Raw genomic sequence first — 20252 nt, forward strand, 5'->3', positions numbered from 1 at the left:
TGGTTTCAGGCATTATATCTAAAATACAACTTTTTAAACAGTATGATCACATGAATCTTACAAAGTTTCATTTATAACATCAATCTAACACTTTTATAAACAGCATTTAATGTACAGAGTACTCTGAAGGAAGAAAAATATGTACAGCCATTTGTTTTCATTAATACATTTCTATTCTGTCCTGCAATACTGAAAAGGTGGAATGTGGCACAAAAATAACCCATAGGAGTTACAAATTAGAAAACAACACTTTTAAAAAAGATTTTTACTTTTCTGGTAGAAATATAAAAACTGTGGTTTATGGGGAAGAAATTAAACAAAATAAAGTCCAATGGATTGTTGAGGTGGCTTTAACACTTAAAAGTTTTGTCCCTTAAACCAACTTGTCAACAGCAGTAAGTGTTTAAAATCTAAATATAAATAAACGGGCAGCGCTGCCCAAATAGCAGCACAGTTCGAGCAACTTACAGTAACACTTCGGTGTTCTCTGTGCAGAAATAATACCCCCTCTCTGGTATCCCTACGGGGTACACATGCAGGAGAGCTTCACCTCGTGCTGCAACCTACAACCAGACATCCATCCTCTCATCACATGGGGCCATCCACAACACCACTAAATGTACCAGAACTGATTTGTTTTAATAAAACAAGTGGGTGGGGGAGGCAGGAGTACATGACAGCCATTACGTTGTCTTCCTGAAACCCTTTAGAATAGGGTAGATGTTCTCAAAGGCTTCATAAATTTCTGCTCTGACTTTAGCACCTATGAAGACAAGGTGGAGTAGAGAAGAGTCTGAAAAAACGGCATTTCTTAACATAAAACCACAAGCACAATTCTCTCCACACCTAGTAAGACAGATGCATTAAAACATTAACGATGGACCCTTGTCATAATCCTATTTTTGTTTTTAAGGTGGTGTTTTTTTAAGTTGGCTTTTTAAAAAAATTACAAAAGTAGCGCCCCAGGTGACTCCAGCCTCCTTCCGCAGTCTGCCCACGTGACTGGTGCTGGTCTCTGGACTGGGTCAGAACCCAGCAGGGCAGCAGTGAGAGTGGCTGAATCTTATTCTCCCAATTGCTGCCTTCAAACAAGCTCTTTTGAATCTTCCTTTGTTGTCGCAAAATGATAATGGTGATGAACCCCAAAGTTTTAGACAATGGTACCCAACTTAAAACGCCACCTGTTATGCAATGTAATGCCCCCCTCCCCCTCCCCCACCAAGGTCATGCTTCAGCTGGAGAAGCAGCCGGGCTGCGCTCTGACTTCCCTTGGCTCACTCCCTCTGGTGGGTGTGTTCCCCATCAGAGTGTCAGGGTCAGGGGAAGAGAAAAAAGGGGCAAAGCTGCTGTACAAGTCACCAGTCAACTGTCCCGACACTGCGATATTACTTCTCAGCACTGAGAAAATGCCATTCTTCACACTTTCAAAACTTCGAACACTACTTCCTGTTGCAACTTACCTGTTAATACAACTTTTCCAGAAACAAAAATAAGGAGAACAATTCTTGGTTTGATCATTCTGTAGATTAAACCAGGAAATAACTCTGGCTCATAACTAGAAGGAAAATGGCAAAAACAGTTTAGAAATTAACAGCTACTCATGCCTTTAGAAAAAACGGGGACCTGAACAAGGGAAAGTACTGGGTAAGCAGCAAACTGATGAGGAGGTGAAGCCCAGTTCTTAAGGAGCATCACAGGGGAGAGTGCTCAAGGCCAGGGAGGCCAACTTGTAACTGGCACATGAAGACCAACTAACTCTATTTCTAATGAATCTGGATTTCCTGACATAAGAACAAGAGCTTTATAACTATGTTCTATAGTCTCTGACCTTTATCAAGTTTCATTCTGGACAAGTTTACACCGACTTACAAGAGCCCAATAATCATTTATTTATAAGATCTGACAGTCACACAGTTTACCTTCTAATCATTCACATCTCATCTCCTTAAACTGAAATATCTCTAGCTGTTAACTTTGTTCAGGCAATTTAACCAAAGTGACTGAAAAGATACTAGTTGGAGACTGAATCTTTCCCTGACTATGTTGTCTGACTAAATGCACTATTGGTATGTTTTATTCTAATCCTAGTAATTTCATTTTCTTAGTTAGAGAGATTGAAAACAGTTAGGATGTGTGACTGTGTTTAACCTAGTGGAAAATTCAAGATAGGCTTCCCTGAGGAAGAGATGCTGGGGTGGATATGTGAAATGCCAGTGGGACTTTCCTAGGTGAAAAGTGAAATAAGAGTGTGCCAGGTATAAAAGTGGGATGTGCAAGGGCCCTTGTGCAATAAGGGCATGATAAGCCTTGGGGGTGCTATGAGCAGAGAGGCTGGAGAGGTGGGCAGGGACCACCTGCCTTCTAAGTCTTCATCAGGAAGTAGCAGGGAAAATAAATGTTGACTAGCACAAAAGATTCAAACAACTGGGGAAAAAATTGATACAAGAAGTTGTGGACTTTGTTCATGTATTTAAAATGTATTTAGTGAGCAATAAAATAATAAAACATACAGAAGGGAATCAATTTCATCCCAGTAAAGGGGAGTTTTGGGTGTCGTTAAGCGAAATGAAGGAGGCTGGAGAGAATAGGTGTTACCAAAGACATCAGGAAGAAACTTCAACGATAAATATACCTATAAGTATATCATTTGTTCTTACATACTAATTAGTTTGCACATGTTTTATCATGAACAATGTTTAAATAGATTATAAATTAATTGTTGCCAAAAACAATCACAATCCATTTCAGACTCACCTACTGAACTGTTGGTGGGTAAGCACAAGGCCTTCTAACCTTATAGGGAACTTCACGTCACAGCTCCCCACCATGTTCTGAATCTTGAAGTCCAAGAACTTAGCTGGAAAACCCAACTTCTGTACAACCCTGGCATATTTTCTTGCTGCTAGTCTGGACTGTTCTTCACTAGGGAAAGAAAAAGTGAAATATTCATACTCAAAGGCAGCTAAAATAATTATTTAGATGAAAAGCTTATAAGAAGTCCAAATTAGGAAAGATATTTTATTAAGTATAAAGTGGTCACCCCTTCCAATAAAGAAAAGCTCAACAGACATTAAGAGTTTTATGTACAAAGTATTCCCGTGTCCTTGACAGAAAGCTTAGGCCTACCAAAATGAATCCCTCTTCAATTCACCAAATTACTGATAGCCCTAGATTTAAAAAAAAAAAAAAAGTTATTTATTTATTTGGCTGTGCCGGGTCTTAGTTGCAGCACACGGGATCCTCATTGCAGCACGCGGGATCTTTAGTTGCAGCATGTGGAATCTTTGTGGCATGCAAACTCTTAGTTGCCGCGTGTGGGACTTAATTCCCTGACCAGGGATCGAACCCGGGCCGCCTGCATTGGGAGCACAGAGTCTTAAGCCACTGGACTACCAGAGAAGTCCCGACAGCCCTAGATTTTATACATGTGAAACATAATATCATCATCACCATTATCATTAATATTATTGTATTTTAGCTCACAAATTTCTACTGAGATGAAAACTAACAAGCTTTATTTGGATAGGAAAACAATGATGAGACTTATACTCAAAGAATGCATACACTAATTCCTCTTTTATGTCAAGTCTTTCTTTATCCATTCCTAGAAGTCATCTCTTGGACAAAACTATGACTTAGCAGGGCAGGGCTCATGGAACAAAAGCATAATGAGAGCAGTATCATCGTCAACAAGAGGCTCTCAAGTGCAGGGTCATGAATGACAAAAATGAGGCATGCATACATGCTGAACTGTATGGAAATAAGGTGATAGCATACACCCTAAACTAATGCCTGATTTTAAGAAAATGAAGTTACTGCTGTCTAAAAGTGATGAGAATCAACTATTTTAATAAGAAAGCAACAATAACATTTTATTAAAGTATTAGCCTAACACCTAGAAACCATGACACAGCCATTTCTTTCGTAACATACAGACCAGGACAATGAACTCCTTTAAACCCACCTCTTGGCTCCTGTGCACACCATCTTCCCAGAACTGAATATCAGTGCAGTGGTCCGGGGCTCTCTTATTCTCATGATTACAGCAGCAAACCGCTAAAACAGCCAGAGACAATAGTTAATGATGTCATACCAGACTGCTGACTTCTGTCAGAACTAGACAATGAGAAAAAACACCCCAAATAGTAAGAAGGACCTGGTACTTAGAAAGTTATCAAGATATCTGTCATGTGTTTCCGTACAGGGCTCCCTTACATCACCATGTGCCACACGTCTTTTGCATACGGAGCAAACACACAAGTTGTGACTGCTAAGGCGGTTGGACCAAGATCTGTGTTCTGTCATACACATCCCAACAAGTGAAGACAAGGAATATTTGCAAAAATATCTTTAACTATAAATTTTGTTTTATTAATTTTTTTTAGGCAAATCTACTGATAAACCTTTTCCACCTCCAGAAGGAATTAATAAATCAAATTACAAGCATATCAACGCATAGTGATGTTACCTCCTGTTTCCAATAGACTTTTAGAAACTGAATTGGTGGATCGGCATTTATATAAATGTAATGGCCTCAGTGACTAGGTTACATGATATAAAGCAAAAAATTAGTTTCAAAATAACTGAAATTTTAATATCTGCTATCTAATTACACATGAAAAAATTCATATTATTTCTAATCAAGATCACTCTGACAGATTAGATTGCTTTCACAATTTTAGTTTAAAAACTACTATATGTCTTCTGATTTTACCACCACGTAAAAATGCTAGCATTATATTCTAGTTTATACAAGTCCCAGGAAATGCCTAATTATTTTGCATTTCCTAAATTCCCTCTACTGGTTTTATTGCTTGGATAACTAATATAATTTCATTAGAAAAAATTATGTAAAATCATGTATTCAACTTAATAAAATTATGACAAAAGATTAATTCTTATAATGCTATATTCATAGGGACTTGCCATATGCATTAGGCTGTTTTTTTTTTAATAAATTTATTTATTTTATTTATTTATTTTTGGCTGCATTGGGTCTTCATTGCTGTGCACGGGCTTTCTCTAGTTGCGGCGAGCGGGGGCTACTCTTCGTTGCGGTGCACGGGCTTCTCATTGCGGTGGCTTCTCTTGTTGCACAGCACGGGCTCTAGGCGTGCGGGCCTCAGTAGTTGTGGCTCATGGGCTCTAGAGCGCAGGCTCAGTAGCTGTGGTGCACGGGCTTAGTTGCTCCGCGGCATGTGGGATCTTCCCAGAGCAGGGATCGAACCCATGTCCCCTGCACTGGCAGGGGGATGCTTAACCACTGCGCCACCAAGGAAGCCCTAGGCTGGTATCTTAAAATCAGAAAACTTGTAGGTATTTTTCCCTTAATCTTTTTATTATTAAAAAATCGGCAGTTATACAAAGGTAGAAAATATAATAAACGTCTTGTACTTATTATCCAACTTTAACAATTATTAACTTTTGGCTAATCTTGTTTCATCCATATGCCCCTTTCCCAATTCTCCAACTGGACTATTCTGAAGTAAATTCCAGGTAGCATGGCATTCTGTTCTATATAGTTTTCAAAACATAAATGGGATCATACTATATATTTTCTTCTGTAACTTCACATGATCCCCTCACAATGGATATGTCAAACTTTATCTTGTGGACTGCTGTATTCCTAGAGTCTCTTACTTGGCAGCTATTCAATAAAAATGCTGCATATTTTGCTTTAAATCCTTGTTTTGCTGGTGTCAACAAACTTAAACACAACATATTCTTTTTGATCTAGAGACCTTTGGAAGAAAATTCTGTATTATTATAGTCTGAAATATATTAAAATTGTTCTGACCTTGGGATTATATTCAGCATTCCGGGCACGAAGTGCAATGGTCTTTAGGTCAAGTTTACAGCCAAGATTCACTGTGGATACAATATTTCTGTAAGAAATTAGAAAAGAAAACATGATTATTTACTGTTAGTGTTAGATGATTACTTAGAAGTCGTATTCTTTCATTAGAACTAATTTAATGAAATTTAATGAGATTAAATTAACTTAAACTATCTTAATTTTTTAAATTAAAATTTTAAAAAATTGCTGACATTTATTAAGTGTTTAAACAAGTACCAGACACCATGCCAACATTTTACAAAGATAATCTCACTTAATACTTACAATGCACTATGAAGTAATAGCTATTAATACTGCCATTTTCAGATGAAGAAGCTGAGGCTTAAATGGGGGTAACTTGCTCTGTATACACATGGCTCCTAAGTGAGGTATGACTTTCTCACTTCTCTCAAAATAAGTATCTTTTGGAAGAACAAGAGTTCAATTATCTTTGACAAAGGAAGAAAACCAGCTTTTTCCTCTGATTAACCCTCAGTAAGTCAAGAAAAACAAACATCACCATTTATTACCTGGGTCCAATGAACATATTTCATTTTTTAATATTCTTATATAATTTTATAAATAACTTATAAATGAGTTGTAACATCACTCTCTTGTGAATACTGATCCCAGATTGCAAATACATCTCCAACTGTTCCAGCTCATGGCTGCTTCTGGGTCTTTTTTTTGCACTGTCAAAATGCAATACCTTTGAAAACTTGATGGCTCATAATTAGGTTGAAAAGAGGGTGGGTGTCTTCTTGAATACAGTTGTAACGCCAGTTAGGATGATCAGCTCAACGTTCGCATTTCTACATCACCTATTTCCTTCCAATCAATTTTACATACACAAGTTCACAGAACTTTCTTATAATCTATTTTATTTCTGTAGAATTGGTAGTAACATCCCTACTTCCTTTTCTGATTTTAGTAATTTGAGTCTTCCCTTTTTTTGTTAGTCTAACTAAACATTTGTTGATTTTTTTCAAAGAACCAACCTTTTGTTTCATTGATTTTCTCTACTGTTTTTCTTTTCTCTATTTCATTTATCTCTGCCCTAATCTTTACTATTTCCTTCCTTCTGCTAGCTTTGGGATTAGTTTGTTCTTTTTTCAGTTGTAACGTTAAGTCATTGATCTGAAATATTTTTGTTTGTTTGTTTTATTTATTTTTGGCTGTGTTGGGTCTTTGTTTCTGTGCGGGGGCTTTCTCTTGTTGCGGTGAGCGGGGGCCACTCTTCATCGCGGTGCGTGGGCCTCTCACTGTCGCGGCCTCTCTTGTTGTGAAGCACAAGCTCCAGACGCGCAGGCTCAGCAGTTGTGGCTCACGGGCCTAGTTGCTCCGTGGCATGTAGGATCTTCCCAGACCAGGGCTCGAACCCGTGCCCCCTGCATTGGCAGGCAGATTCTCAACCACTGCGCCACCAGGGAAGCCCTCTTGTTTTATAATGTGATCATTTATAGGTATAAATTTCACCTATAGCACCACATTTGCTGCATCCCACATGTTTTAGTATGTTGTATTTTTGTTTTTATTTGTCTCTAAGTATTTTCTAACTGCCCCTGTGATCTTCAATCCATTGGCTGTTTAAAAGTGCGTTATTTGGACTTCCCTGGTGGCGCAGAGGTTAAGAATCCGCCTGCCAAGGCAAGGGACACGGGTTCGAGCCCTGGTTCAGGAAGATCCCACAGGCCATGGAGCAACTAAGCCCATGCACCACAACTACTGAGCCTGCGCTCTAGAGCCCAGGAGCCACAACTACTGAGCCCATGCACGGCAAAGAAGAGTAGCCCCTGCTTGCCGCACGCAGCAACGAAGACCCAATGCAGCCAAAAATATAAATAAATAAGTTCATAACAGAAACAAATTAAGAAAATAAAAGTATGTTGTTTAATTTCTACAATCTTGTGAATTTTCTGGGACGCTTTGTGGAATATCAGAAATATTATGGTGTTGGCAAGAAACAAACACCCCATCTGAACTGGGTAGAATTTACGATTTAAACCAAAGGTGCAAACTTAAATGCACATAAGAGCCAGGTAAGTGTGCAAGACAATAGGGTATGGTGTTTATAGAGGTGAACTAACAAGTGCTTATCCTTCTAAAATCATTAAGTTAAAAATTATTTTGTTTTTTAAATTGTTTCAGATCAAACAAACACCCAAGGCAAGATTTAGGTCACTGGATAACAGTCAGGATCCATGGTTAAACATTACTTAGTTCTAAAAATGATCAGGAATGACTTACAAGAAAACTGGGTAACATAGTTGTTACAGATAACCCCTGATATGGCCATGAACTTCCTAAAGGCAAAAGCTATATACTTCTCGGTGACAGATATTTAAGAATATTTGTTTGTTTTTCAGGCAGGAGAAATTTTCCCTACCCGTCCCCTACCCCCCAGTTCTGTGACATACAGGACCTAATTCAATTAGATAGAAAAATACATTTAGGACAAGAACAGCCATCCTCAGCTTGCGGGAAGGGCACAGCTCTTCAAAAATTTACATGCAGCCCTTACAATAAGCAATGAAGGAAAACAAGGACCACTGTGAACTATAATGATTCCGTGACTAAGTAATTAATCTTCCCAAAGACTAAAAATACCACAAGGGAAGGAGGCTACATAAAGCTTCATTTGGTAAATCAGCCACAGCGAAATGTCTATAGCAACAATGATGCAGTCTAAGTTGGACTTCATTGGCCCAAACATATAAGCACAGCTACTAAATTTCTGAAGGCGTCATGGGAGCCTTTTACTGGGGGCACTGACTCACTGAGGCAGCCTGCCTTTTCTGTTTAAAGCGAGTTTTGATGCATGATCACCATCAGTGCCACACAAATCAATCAATCCACCTGAGAACAAAGGACAGCAGCACAGCTCCAGGAGGCGCCTCCAGGGCAGGGAAAGGACATACAGCAAGTACTCACTGCAGCTGCGGCACAATCCCAGAGCTCTCCGAGGCTGGCGTGGCAGGGGTAATGGGGGTCATGGGAGTCATGGGGGAGGGATACAGGGGAGTGGTGCCCGGCAAGGGTGCGGTCGTAAGAGTCTGTGGGTGGAAAAGCTGTGGTGTCTGGCCGGAGGCCCCCTGGGTTGCCTGCTGGGAGGTCGACTGCTGAACGGCCGCCGCCGCCGCCGCCGCCTGCTGCTGCTGCTGCTGCTGCTGCTGCTGCTGCTGCTGCTGCTGCTGCTGCTGCTGCTGCCGCTGCTGTTCTTCCAAAACAGACAGACTGTTGGTGCTCTGAATAGGCTGCGGAGTCAGTCCTGTGCCATACGGCATCATCGGACTAAAGATAGGGATCCCAGGAGTCATGGCGCCCTGCGGGAAGTTAGGAGGACAGCGGGTTAGGCTGGCTGCTGTGAGTGTCTGTGGGACTTGGCTGGTAGAGCAGCAGGTGAGATTTGCAAAGACAGGCACCTTCCGAGCACAGATGGGGTTACTTAGCAGTAACGGCGAGGAACTTGCTCTTCTTACACACATCACCTTCTTCTTCAGCATAACACAGTAGGTAAGAGCTTAGGGAGTGGAAGCAGACCTGGCTGTGAAATCCAACTCTGCTACTTACAACACGTGAGAATTTAAGGAAGCTCCTTAACCCTTCAGGCTCTAGAGGATAACAATGCTCTAAGACTTAGAAAAAATCGAGAACCTCTACTCTTTGAAAGATACCATTAAGAAAATTAAAACTTGGGACTTCCCTGGTGGTCCAGTGGTTAAGGACCTGTCCTGCAATACAGGGGACGCCGGTTCAATCCCTGGTCAGGGAACTAAGATCCCACAGGCTGCAGGGCAACTAAGCCCATGTGCCACAACTGGAGAGCCTGAGTGCCGCAACTACAGAGCCCATGCGCTCTGGATACTGTGCACCACAACTAGAGAGAAGCCCACGTGCCGCGATGAAAGATCCCATGTGGCACAACTAAGACCCTACGCAGCCCAAAAAAAAAATAAATAAATATTTTTAAAAAAGGAAATTAAAAATTAAGCCACAGACTACGAGAAAACATCTACCATACATATATCTGAGAAAGAACTCATATCCAGACTACATAAAGAACAATCAAAACTCAATAAAAGATGAAAAAATAGACCAATAAAGAATGGGCAAAAGATGTGAAGGACATTTTACAAATGAAGATCTATAAATAGCTAATAAGCACTTGACAAGATGTTCAAGATCATAAGTCGACAGGAAAATGCCTGTACTGCTAGAATGGCTGAAGTAAAAACCCAAGGGCTGGTGAGGATGTGGAGCAACTAGAACTCCCACATGTCGCTGGCAGAACTTCAGAACATGCTTTCTTATAAAGTTAAACATGCACTTACACAATGACCCAGCAATCCCACTCCTGAGTACTCACCCAAGAGAAACAAAAACATAGCAGACACGGAGAAATGTACACAAACGTACAGCACCTTTATTCACAATGGCCCCAACCTGGAAACAACCCTAATGTCAGCAACTGGAAAATGGACAAACTGTCGTACACCCATACAACAGAGGGCTACTTGGTGATAAAAAGGAACTTGCTGATATACAAAGAAGACAGACACAAAAAAAGCATATACTGGTATGATGCCATTTGCATGATATTCCAGAGTAGGCAAAACTATCTCTAACTCTGGAAAGCAGATCAGTAGCTGCCTGGAGCTAGGGGAGTGACTGCAAAGGGGCAGGAAGGGATTTTTAGGGTGACTGAAATGTTCTATAACTTTCACAGGTGCATACACTTATCAAAACACATACTTAAAATGGGTGTTTTTGGACGTCCTGGTGGCACAGTGGATAAGAATCCACCTGCCAATGCAGGGGAAACGGGTTCAATCCCTGGTCTGGGAAGATCCTACACGCTGCGGAGTAGCGAAGCCCGTGCGCCACAACTACTGAGCCTGCGCTCTAGGGCCCGCGTGCCACAACTACTGAAGCCCACACACCTAGAGCCCGTGCTCTGCAACAAGAGAAGCCACCACAAGAAGAAGCCCGCGCACCACAACGAAGAGTAGCCCCCGCTCGCCGCAACTAGACAAAGCCAGCGCGCAGCAGCAAAGACCCAACGCAGCCAAAAATAAATAAAATTAAATCTTAAAGAAAAAAGAGCGTTTTTATTTAAGTATGTAAACTACACTTCAACAGAAGTTATTTAAAAAATTTAAAAGTAGCTACATTATTTGGAACCTTAAACATAAAAATGAAAAGATAAAACTAGAAAATAATTTGGTTAGAGTTATCTCCAAAGTCAAACACCCTATAATCACTCAGACCACTTTCATAAGTGCTTATCAAAAGATTAAGTTTTAGGGCCTCCCTGGTGGCGCAGTGGTTGAGAGTCCGCCTGCCGATGCAGGGGATACGGGTTCGTGCCCCGGTCTGGGAGGATCCCATATGCCGCGGAGCGGCTGGGCCCGTGAGCCATGGCCGCTGGGCCTGCGCATCCGGAGCCTGTGCTCCACAACGGGAGAGGCCACAACAGTGAGAGGCCCGCATACCGCAAAAAAAAAAAAAAAAAAAAAAAAAAAAAGATTAAGTTTTACAAATACACATTTCAGCTTCCAAACAAACTCCCCAAATCAAACACTATCATGCTTATTCAAAGCCTAACAGAACTTCTCAATGAAATAAAGGAGGCTTAAAAAATATAAATCCATTTTCAACAACAGATGGTTAAATTCCCTTGCTTCCCTTTTACACTGTCTCTAACAATGCAGATTCTGTCCTACGTGTACCCTCCCTCCAGTTGTATTACCTGAGGGGAGGCCAGGCCCTGGGCATAAGGTGGGAGGCTGTTGTTCTGATCCATGAGGTTCACTTTCTTCTTGGCAAATCAAAAACCTTTGGACTGGGAATCACCTCAGCATTCAGTCTTTTCCTAGAGCATCCCCAGCACACTCTTAGCGGCTTCCTCAGCTCTCTGGGTTATCTTCATGCACACCAAGAAACAGTGATGCTGCTTTGAAAAAAGTTTGAAGTTTAATGTAAGAATACAGGTAAGCTATACAGTCTTATAAACCAGTTTCATGGTTAAACAAAAAACAAACAAAGAATGAAAAAAACCAACGAAACTATTTTGGAATATATTTCTTTTTACCTTACAAAGCTGAAATCCTATTCCTTCCACATTTCCTGTGACTGCATGCAAAATTGCCAACAGGACAAAAATTGTTTTTTTATGTGTTTAATTTATAGTCTTTTTTTTTCTTGAATTTTATTTTAATCTCAATTCCCTTAAGCTCTTGAATCTAATTTTAAGAGGCTTCCTATTCCACTGGTTGTTTTGTCTCTCTAAAACAAAACGCTACCTTAATTATAATGTAATTATAATATAATAAATGTAATTAGTAAACATAATACAATATATAATAAATAGCATATATATTATTTTTTTACATCTTTATTGGAGTATAATTGCTTAACAATGGTGTGTTAGTTTCTGCTTTATAACAAAATGAATCAGTTATACATATATATATGTTCCCATATCCCCTCCCTCTTTAATTTATAGTCTTATAATGTTAAAATTAAGGTACATAATCAGCATTAAAAACTTTTGGGGAAAAACACCCAGGGAAAACAAATTCCTAAGGAACCTGTCATATCTGAGTAGAAATATTTATTATGCATTGTATACACAGTGCTATTAGGCTAAATTCAAGTTTTAAAATATTCCATTCAGCATTCTATCCTCTACAATGTCTTGGGCATTAAGTTTAATAAATTTTGAATTGGATCCAATACACTTTAGTGTGCTCATTTATTGAGCAACTACTTTAAATAAAACACTGTGATAGAAACCGTACAGACATAAAAATAAACATCATGTTTTTATATATGTAATAATTTTACTTCTTCAGAACACATAAATACAAACTATGCCTGTATGTGGCTTTCCTTAAATCATGTCTTTACTGGCTACACGTTTGAAATTTCTTTTAGTCAAAAGAACCGAGTGACTGATGAACTACCTTTTATTGTTTAGTTCAGATGGACTCCTACCGTGCTCAGGGTTGCTGTGAGAACTGACCGATTCAAACAGGACTGATTAACACCTCAAGAACAGCATCTAATTATCACACAGTAAGCACAGGATAAATGTTAGCTATTATTATTAGATTTCAGTTTAAACATTACCATCTAATAAGATAGTCTCACACAGAACTTACAGATCTTAAAGTTACAAGTTATACGTCAAAGACACACATGTAACTCAAGCATGTACTGGTACAAAATAAGCACTCAGAAAGAATCTGATAATGACTTTGAAAGGACAAAGGACTCCAAAGACTATATATCCTACATATTCATCAATGGAAAACAGACCAAAAAAAAGAGAAAACTCTGCTTCAGAAAACATCAGACATATAAGAAAATTATGCTCTTTCAGACATTGTTACCCTCTTACAACAACAGAGGTGCTGCAAATATAAAAATGAAGAGGCATTTGATCCCTGGCATCAAAGAGTTCAATTTGAAGGGTTTGTAAATAATCACTGCAAAACTTAAGTGCTATAATAGCAGATATGCACTATGCTAAGCCCCTTGAGTGAAGAAATCAGCAATATATGTCTTTGTAATCTCTGTACTTAGTACAGGGCCTGGCATATAGTATGTGATCACGAATGAATGCATACATGCTACACAAAAGAAGACAATATAACTGCTAAGTGTTCTGAAGAGTATGTTTCATAAAGCAGGGACCATATGACTTGGGTCTAGCAAGGTGAGAAGGAATTTACATTCAGCATTTCAGGCAGAAGAAAGATCAAGCAGAAAGAGACAAACACTGAAAGAGCATGCAGTATGCAAGCAACAAATTTAGCATGACTGCATGGAACGTTCCTGCAGGGGATGAGACAGCAAATATAAGTGGGGTCACATTATCAGAATTTTAAGTCATTATTACATAAGCAATATGGGCAGTGACAAGGTTCTGAAGTGCACCATGAGTAGATCTACTTTGGCAAGAGTGTGGATGAACTCCAAGAGATAAACCTGGAGGCTGGAAGTTCGGTTTAAGACTCACTGCTGTGGTTCAGGCAAGAGCTAATGAGGGCAGGATTTAAACCACTCATTAATATGACCACAGATTATCCAGAAACCGGTGGCTCCCAGACCCCTGTTTACAAACTAAGTCTAGAGAAGAAATCTGTGGAACTAGGTTGAGGCCTCATGTTACCATTTTCAGAGCTCATCTCTCACTCCCAGTGGTGGAACTGACCATCTTTCCTCCCCTGTGTCATTAAAACCGCACAACTATTACCGCACTACCTTATCCTCACAAAAGAGAGTTGTTTGCAGAATCTCCTCATTTTTTGGTCAAATTCGGTATTTTTTGGAGATAATCACTGATAAGGGAAAAGACTCAATTAATTCTGCATAGCCTTCTAGTGACTGCATATGTCAATCAAGCATAATCTTTTCAGAGACGCCTACCTGGAGTTTTAAACGAGAAAACCACACAGTCCAGGCCCTAGGGAGGGAGACCTCGTAAGGAAAGTGGTGTGTATTTGTATCTTAACGCTCTAGCGTGCCTGAACTCTCCGACCTCTGACAAAACGTTAGAAAGTCTCAAGCGCAACTTTATTACAAAACCACCACTGCTGGTAGCAAAACAGGTGGGCACAGGCCAGGGTGAATCTGCCTTTCAATATCGAGGAGAATTAACGGATGGCAGGACATAAAGACTCCGCGTCTTGGATGCGCGGGACTGTCCTGTCCCAGGCCCCTCCCAGCACCCTGCACCCCACGCTCGTACAATGGGAAGCCGCTTTCGAACCACGGCAGAGGAAGGCACCCGTTGGGGTCGGCAGCCGGTACAGGCCGAAGCTGCGGCAGCACGAGCGGGAGGAACAGCCCCCGCGCGGTCTCCCCGTCCATTCCGCGCCTCCTCCCACCATCACCCCAGGGCCCCGCTGCAGTGGTCACCTCTACACGAAACCTCAGAGAAAAGCTAAAAGGTCTGTTACCTGGAGTCACTGCAGAGACAACTACCGGCCGGCGAAAACGAAGTTAAGTCGCAAACGGCCGAGGCGCCCGCTACGGCGACCCTTCCCGACCCTACAGAACTCCTGGCTCGCTTTGTTAACGTCACTTCCGCCAGTTCCGCCCTCGGCTTCGGCCGTCTGCCCACCGTGGAGCGCGGGCCATGGGAAGTGTGGGCGTTGCGTCACTTCCTGTGATTTGCTGGGTATTCGGCTTAAGGGAAACAAGGGGCGGGGCGGAGCTCTTCTGCCTTCCGGGCGAGGCCACCCTGCCAGAGTATTTTACGATTGGTTGTTGCTGGATGTAGTAGACAAGACATTGATTTTTAAATATTGACTGTTTAAACCGACTAGCGGTGTTACATTGAGCAAGTTACCAGACCTCTCCGCCTCAGTTTCTTCGTCTGTAGGATGAAGTAATAATAGCACGTGTACTCTAAGGATTGTGAGATGGATTAAGGAAATGCATGAACAGTGCCTGGCACATGGTAAGCATGTTAGCTATTCTCAAACATGTAGAATGATAAAAAACAAACAAACAAAAAAACACCTGGTTTACAAATTCGATTATATTTTAATTCTGCTGCTACCATCTTATGCAGTATTTTCACATTGGTCACAAAAAGACTATAGGTAGTTGGACCCCAGAGTACCTCTCCTATGGCTCATTTAGGCATAATTACATGTTGTAATGCTTGTTAATTTGCCTCCTTTGTACTTCATATAATCAATGAGGTTGTGAGCTCCTTAAGGATAGGAAATGTTTTACAGAATTTTTGTATCCAGGCCAGTACTTGAATAAGTACAATACTTCTCTGTCCATAACCATCAAAGAAAATCCTTTGTTTACAGTAAAGTATGGGGAAAGTTTTAATTAAAAAAGTACTTTTCAAAAATCCTCTCTGCTTCCAGAATTGCATGTATATATCAGACAGTCCATTCTATATTACCCAGCTGCTTGCTTGCTTTTTTACATAACATTTTTAAATTGTAAAATATAATATTCATATAAAGAAGTACATAAACCCATATACAGATTAACAGACGGTATTAAATCAAGTAAAGACAACCAGTACTGCCAGCACCACGACCCGTCCCCAGCCACACAGGCCCTTCCTACTCACTGTGTACTCCTAAAGTATATAGTATGTATTCTTTTGCTCAACGTTAGAAGACTCATCCATGTTGATTGATGTGCCTTCGCTCCAGCTGAAGTAGGTTAATTTTTTTGCTGTGACACATCCCTCAGTTGCTTTATCTATTCTGCAGTTTATGGACATCTAGCTCATTTCCACTTTGGGGCCATTAAGAACAATGTTTTATGAACATTGTTACACGTCTTTCTGGCTAGGGTACATACCTCGGCGTGAAACTGCTGGGTCATGATGCGTGTGTATTTTCAACTATGCCGAGTAATGCCAATCCCTGTTCGAAATATTGCTGTACCAATTTACGCTCCAATAGAGTCTTCGAGCTTCCGTTGCTCCATAGTTTTGCCAATTTCTTTGTAAGGTCAGACTTTAAAATTTTTATCCATCAAGAGTGATTTCGAATGTTTCCTTGGGAGAGAAAGCCTTTACCTCGCTGTCAGCTCTCTTGGAAGAGCGGGCGCCGGCTACTCTCTGAAAGGCTACGGCGCTTGCCTCTGGGACCAATGACCGACCGGCGTGATACCGAGAGGCCGGAAGCAGCGCCGCTAAACCGGAAGTGGCGCCATTTCCGGTAGGGGCCGCCATCTCGCCGTGAGACAGCAGGAGCGGAGCAGCGGGGTGTTGTCCTCGGTAGCCGCGTACTCGGGTCCGGGCAGAGACCCGGCCATGGAGCCTCACAGCGCCGCGGGCCCTTTGCAGCTGCGCTTTTCGCCCTACGCTTTCAACGGAGGGTAAAGCCCGCAGAGCCGCCGCTTCCTCTTTCTCCCCCCATGTCCCTGCCTAAGGCTGTCGGCATGGCTACCCGGCTTTGCCCCGCCAGCCGCAGGCCTCCCTCTCCGTGGTTTCTCGGTTCGATCTTGTTCCTCAGGGCTTCACCTTACAGTCCGGTCACTGGGTCTCGATGTGGACGGGCAGGTTTGCATGGACAGGAGGTAGAAATTGATATCTGGGCTCTGCTCTGGAAGAGCTTTAAAAATGGACCTAACCTTTCCTTACTATCTGAACGTGTTTCTCGCGCCAGCAGGCAAGGGGCAGGTTGAGCATCTGAGATGAAAGAGTGAGGATTGATTGGCCGTGTCGTTAGGTGTAGTTGTGTCTGTAGCTAAATCAAACTACTTCATCATTTTCTGTTATTTTAAATAGCGGGTAGGATTAGTCGGCCAGACTTAGTTTCATAGATAAGTGTTTATTTTTAAGGGTTAGCGTAAGTTAAGGAAAAAAAATACTCAGAAGGGGGACCTTTGAATATTGTATTCTTGCGTGTTGCATTCAAGTTGTCTTTTTTTTTATAGTTACCATCCTTATCTTAAATAATACTTTTCCTTGATAGTACACTAAAAGAATCGGGGTTGTGGAAAAACACTCTGTTTAGGACTCCTAACAATGAAAAGCTGTATATTTAAGCACTGATTATAGTTTACCGACCAAACTTTGTACTTTAAAATATCCCCACCCAACTGGAACAAACAGAGGGTCCTTTAAGGCAACCAGGTTAATTAATCAGGTCCTTATGGATTTGAAATTTTAATGCAGATTTTTGCGGTATGTTGCAAACAGGGTGGAAGGCTATGAATTTAGCCTTGTTTCTGCCACTGAAGAGCATTGTGGTCTTTGGGTACCCCTCAACTTCTTGAACCCAGATTTCCTTGTCTTTCTTAGCTACTCATATTTTGGCGAGGGGAGAATCAAAAGAGAAGCATTTTGTAAATTGAAAGCAGTTATCTTTTTTAATCCTCATGATGACTGAGTGTTAGATGGTATATGCCTCAATTTTGCAAATGAGCCTGGGCCCTTAGAAGTTAAATTTTTTAAGTCACAGAGCTGGTGTGAAGTTGAGCCCCAGGATTTGAATCCATAGCTGTGTTGCCATGGAGTTTATGTATGCTTTTATTATTGCACTTCTAAATATTTCCTATGACAACTAATGAAGTAGTTATACCACAAAATGCGTTAATAGACCCATTTCATGAGGCAGTTGAAGATTCTATATAAGACTTAAAAGGTATTCAGTGTTCATTACTCACTTTTTAACCTTTGTAACCCAATTACTGCCCTAAAGTTAGTTGCTATGGCTTTCTCATTATTGAATTACCTTTTCTCAGTCTTCCTTCTTTTTCTTTAGTATTTACTCCTGCTGGCTCTTGGGCAGCCTTTGCTTCTACAAAATAAGACTTAGTCCTATGTCTTTTTCTATTCTGACTAAATGTGGTTAAACTCCAACTGATTAGCCTTCACATTTGTCACTGAGTACTCTCACGTGTTTCATTTATGGGAAGATACTCCCAGATCTGTTTCTTCAGTTTTACCTTTCATGAGCCCCTCGATTCTGGCTTCTTAAATACAACTTTCCACCTGGATTTTCTGCCCTCACCATAACTTAAGATATTAAAACAAAAAGCAAACAAATTATTCCTCTCAATCACTTCTCATTTACACTGCTTATAATTAGGCCATCATGCTGCTTGTCAGAGTTTAAAATCTTGGATGTCAAAATTGGCTCTTCCAGCTTCTAACACATTTTGGTAGTTACAAAAACCTGTACAGTTCGTGTGTTTATATTACCTGTTTCTTCCTGTTCACGTTGCTACCTTCCTACTGCATTAGTCTTGTTGAAAGAGTTTCCATCCTATTTCACATACAGTGTTATCGTCACAGTAGTCTCCTTAAAACTCCACTTTGCAGAAGGAACTCTTCTCATTCTGCTTGTATAACCTTTGGTTCCTCACAAAAATTCCTAGATCTGTGCTTTTCCATGTGAGATTTTCTGCTGTTGGATCTGTCCATCACATAAGCCTTATGCCACTCCACTTGTATATACAGAAAGGGACACCTGAAAAAGTTGTTTCAATGTTTTATTTGAATGATACCGGTTTTCCTTTATTCAGTGTTCATGTTATGTGCAATACCATCCTTTTCTACTTGAGAGTTTTAGTGCCATCCCACCTCGGTAAGAATAATGGCCTAAGTTTTCTGAGCACTTATGTTCTGTGAGGCACAGCGCGGGTGTTCTATGTGGGTCATGCCGTCTAATTCTCACAGCCACCCTTTAACACAGCAGCTGCTGATATCATCAGCTTGAACTTGGATGATTTGTCCAAGGTCACAGAGCTGTTAAGTGGCAGGGACGGGTTTCGGGCAACTCCAGAGCCCAGGTTCTCAGTGATCATACTCTGCTGCCCATGCTTATGCCACAAGGATCATAGCTAACACTTACTGGAGGACCAGTTATGTGTCAGGCACTGGTATGAGGGCTTAACAATTATTAAGTCATTTTATCCTCTAACGCCCAAATAAGATAGCTACTGTTATGATCTCTGATACACATATGAGGACATTGAGGCCTTGAGAAGTTAAGCAACTTACCCACCATCTCATTACCTGCTAAGCAGGAGAGCCAGACTTAGAACCCAGACGGTCTGCTTTTAGAGCTCATGCTCTAGGCCTCCACTAAACTGCTATCATGAACCACACAGCCACAAAGGGAAAAGTTTGTTCTTTGTTGGTCCATTTTCCAACAGATATTTGGCTGTCTTCCTGAGTGCAAGACATAAAGACTTGGATATAAAGAAATGAAAAACATTAAGCCTTTTGGACTTCCCTGGAGGTCCAGTGGTTAAGACTGCACTTCCAATGCAGGGGGCAGGGCTTCCATCCCTGGTGAGGGAACTAAGATACCACATGCCGCTTGGCGTGGCCAAAAAATTAAAAATACAAAAATAATCTTACGGGGGTGGGGGGTGTGTGTGATGATTTGGGAGATTGGGATTGACATGTATATACTGATGTGTATAAAATGGTTGACTAATAAGAACCTGCTGTATAAAAAAATTAATTAAAAAAATAAAAAGTGGGATAGTTTCTTAAAATGAGCAAAAATATATATATATTTATACGTACGTGCTTATGACTTTTATGTGCAAGAGAATATAAATTTTTTAAAAACAGAAAAATAAATAAATTTTTAAAAAGAGAAGAAAAACACTAAGCCTCTCTTCCCTGAGCTCAGATAGTTTGTGTTGTAGCACCACTGTCTACGCCTAACTGCCCTCCCACCCCACGGCGGGCAGGGCCATGGCCTTTGGCTGTCTTATAGTATCGGTAGACATTAACTGTTTGATGATAGTGATAACTTAGTGATTTTTTTCTGTTACCTTCTGCTAAGGAACCTTTGCTCTGATTTAGGCTTGTGTCTTTTACGGAGTACTTCATATTTTTTCCCAGATGACCTGTAGCCAGGGATCCTCTCCCCGATCTTTCCTCTTCCATCTGAATCCTGCACTTGCT

The 20252-nt window shown here is 40.9% G+C and overlaps 2 protein-coding genes across 14 annotated transcripts in view; one reads left to right on the forward strand and one right to left on the reverse strand.

Annotated features, from left to right (window-relative positions):
* TBP (TATA-box binding protein) lies at positions 1–16538 on the reverse strand. Of its 13 annotated transcripts, XM_082633429.1 has the most exons (11): positions 14803–15417; positions 14270–14306; positions 14116–14181; positions 12802–12899; positions 11586–11789; positions 8768–9159; positions 5798–5885; positions 3965–4056; positions 2755–2922; positions 1461–1555; positions 1–763 (listed from the first exon to the last, which is right to left on the reverse strand). In XM_082633429.1, exons 5-11 carry the CDS (start codon positions 11637–11639, stop codon positions 684–686), a joined length of 969 nt encoding a protein of 322 aa, XP_082489555.1. In that variant the 5' UTR covers positions 11640–11789; positions 12802–12899; positions 14116–14181; positions 14270–14306; positions 14803–15417; the 3' UTR covers positions 1–683. The 13 variants fall into 13 exon arrangements, with proteins under 13 accessions (XP_082489555.1, XP_082489557.1, XP_082489556.1 ...); XM_082633431.1 differs by lacking the exon at positions 14270–14306; XM_082633430.1 differs by lacking the exon at positions 14116–14181.
* The window catches only part of PSMB1 (proteasome 20S subunit beta 1), a 17799-nt gene continuing 14074 nt past the window's right edge, over positions 16528–20252 (forward strand). The window contains exon 1 of the mRNA XM_082633435.1: positions 16528–16699. Coding sequence (XP_082489561.1) covers positions 16635–16699 — 65 coding nt within the window. The 5' untranslated portion in view covers positions 16528–16634. The remainder of the gene's footprint in view (positions 16700–20252) is intronic.

The sequence above is a fragment of the Mesoplodon mirus genome, assembly GCF_964341445.2.
Source record: "Mesoplodon mirus genome assembly, chromosome: 10".
NCBI lineage: Eukaryota > Metazoa > Chordata > Mammalia > Artiodactyla > Ziphiidae > Mesoplodon > Mesoplodon mirus.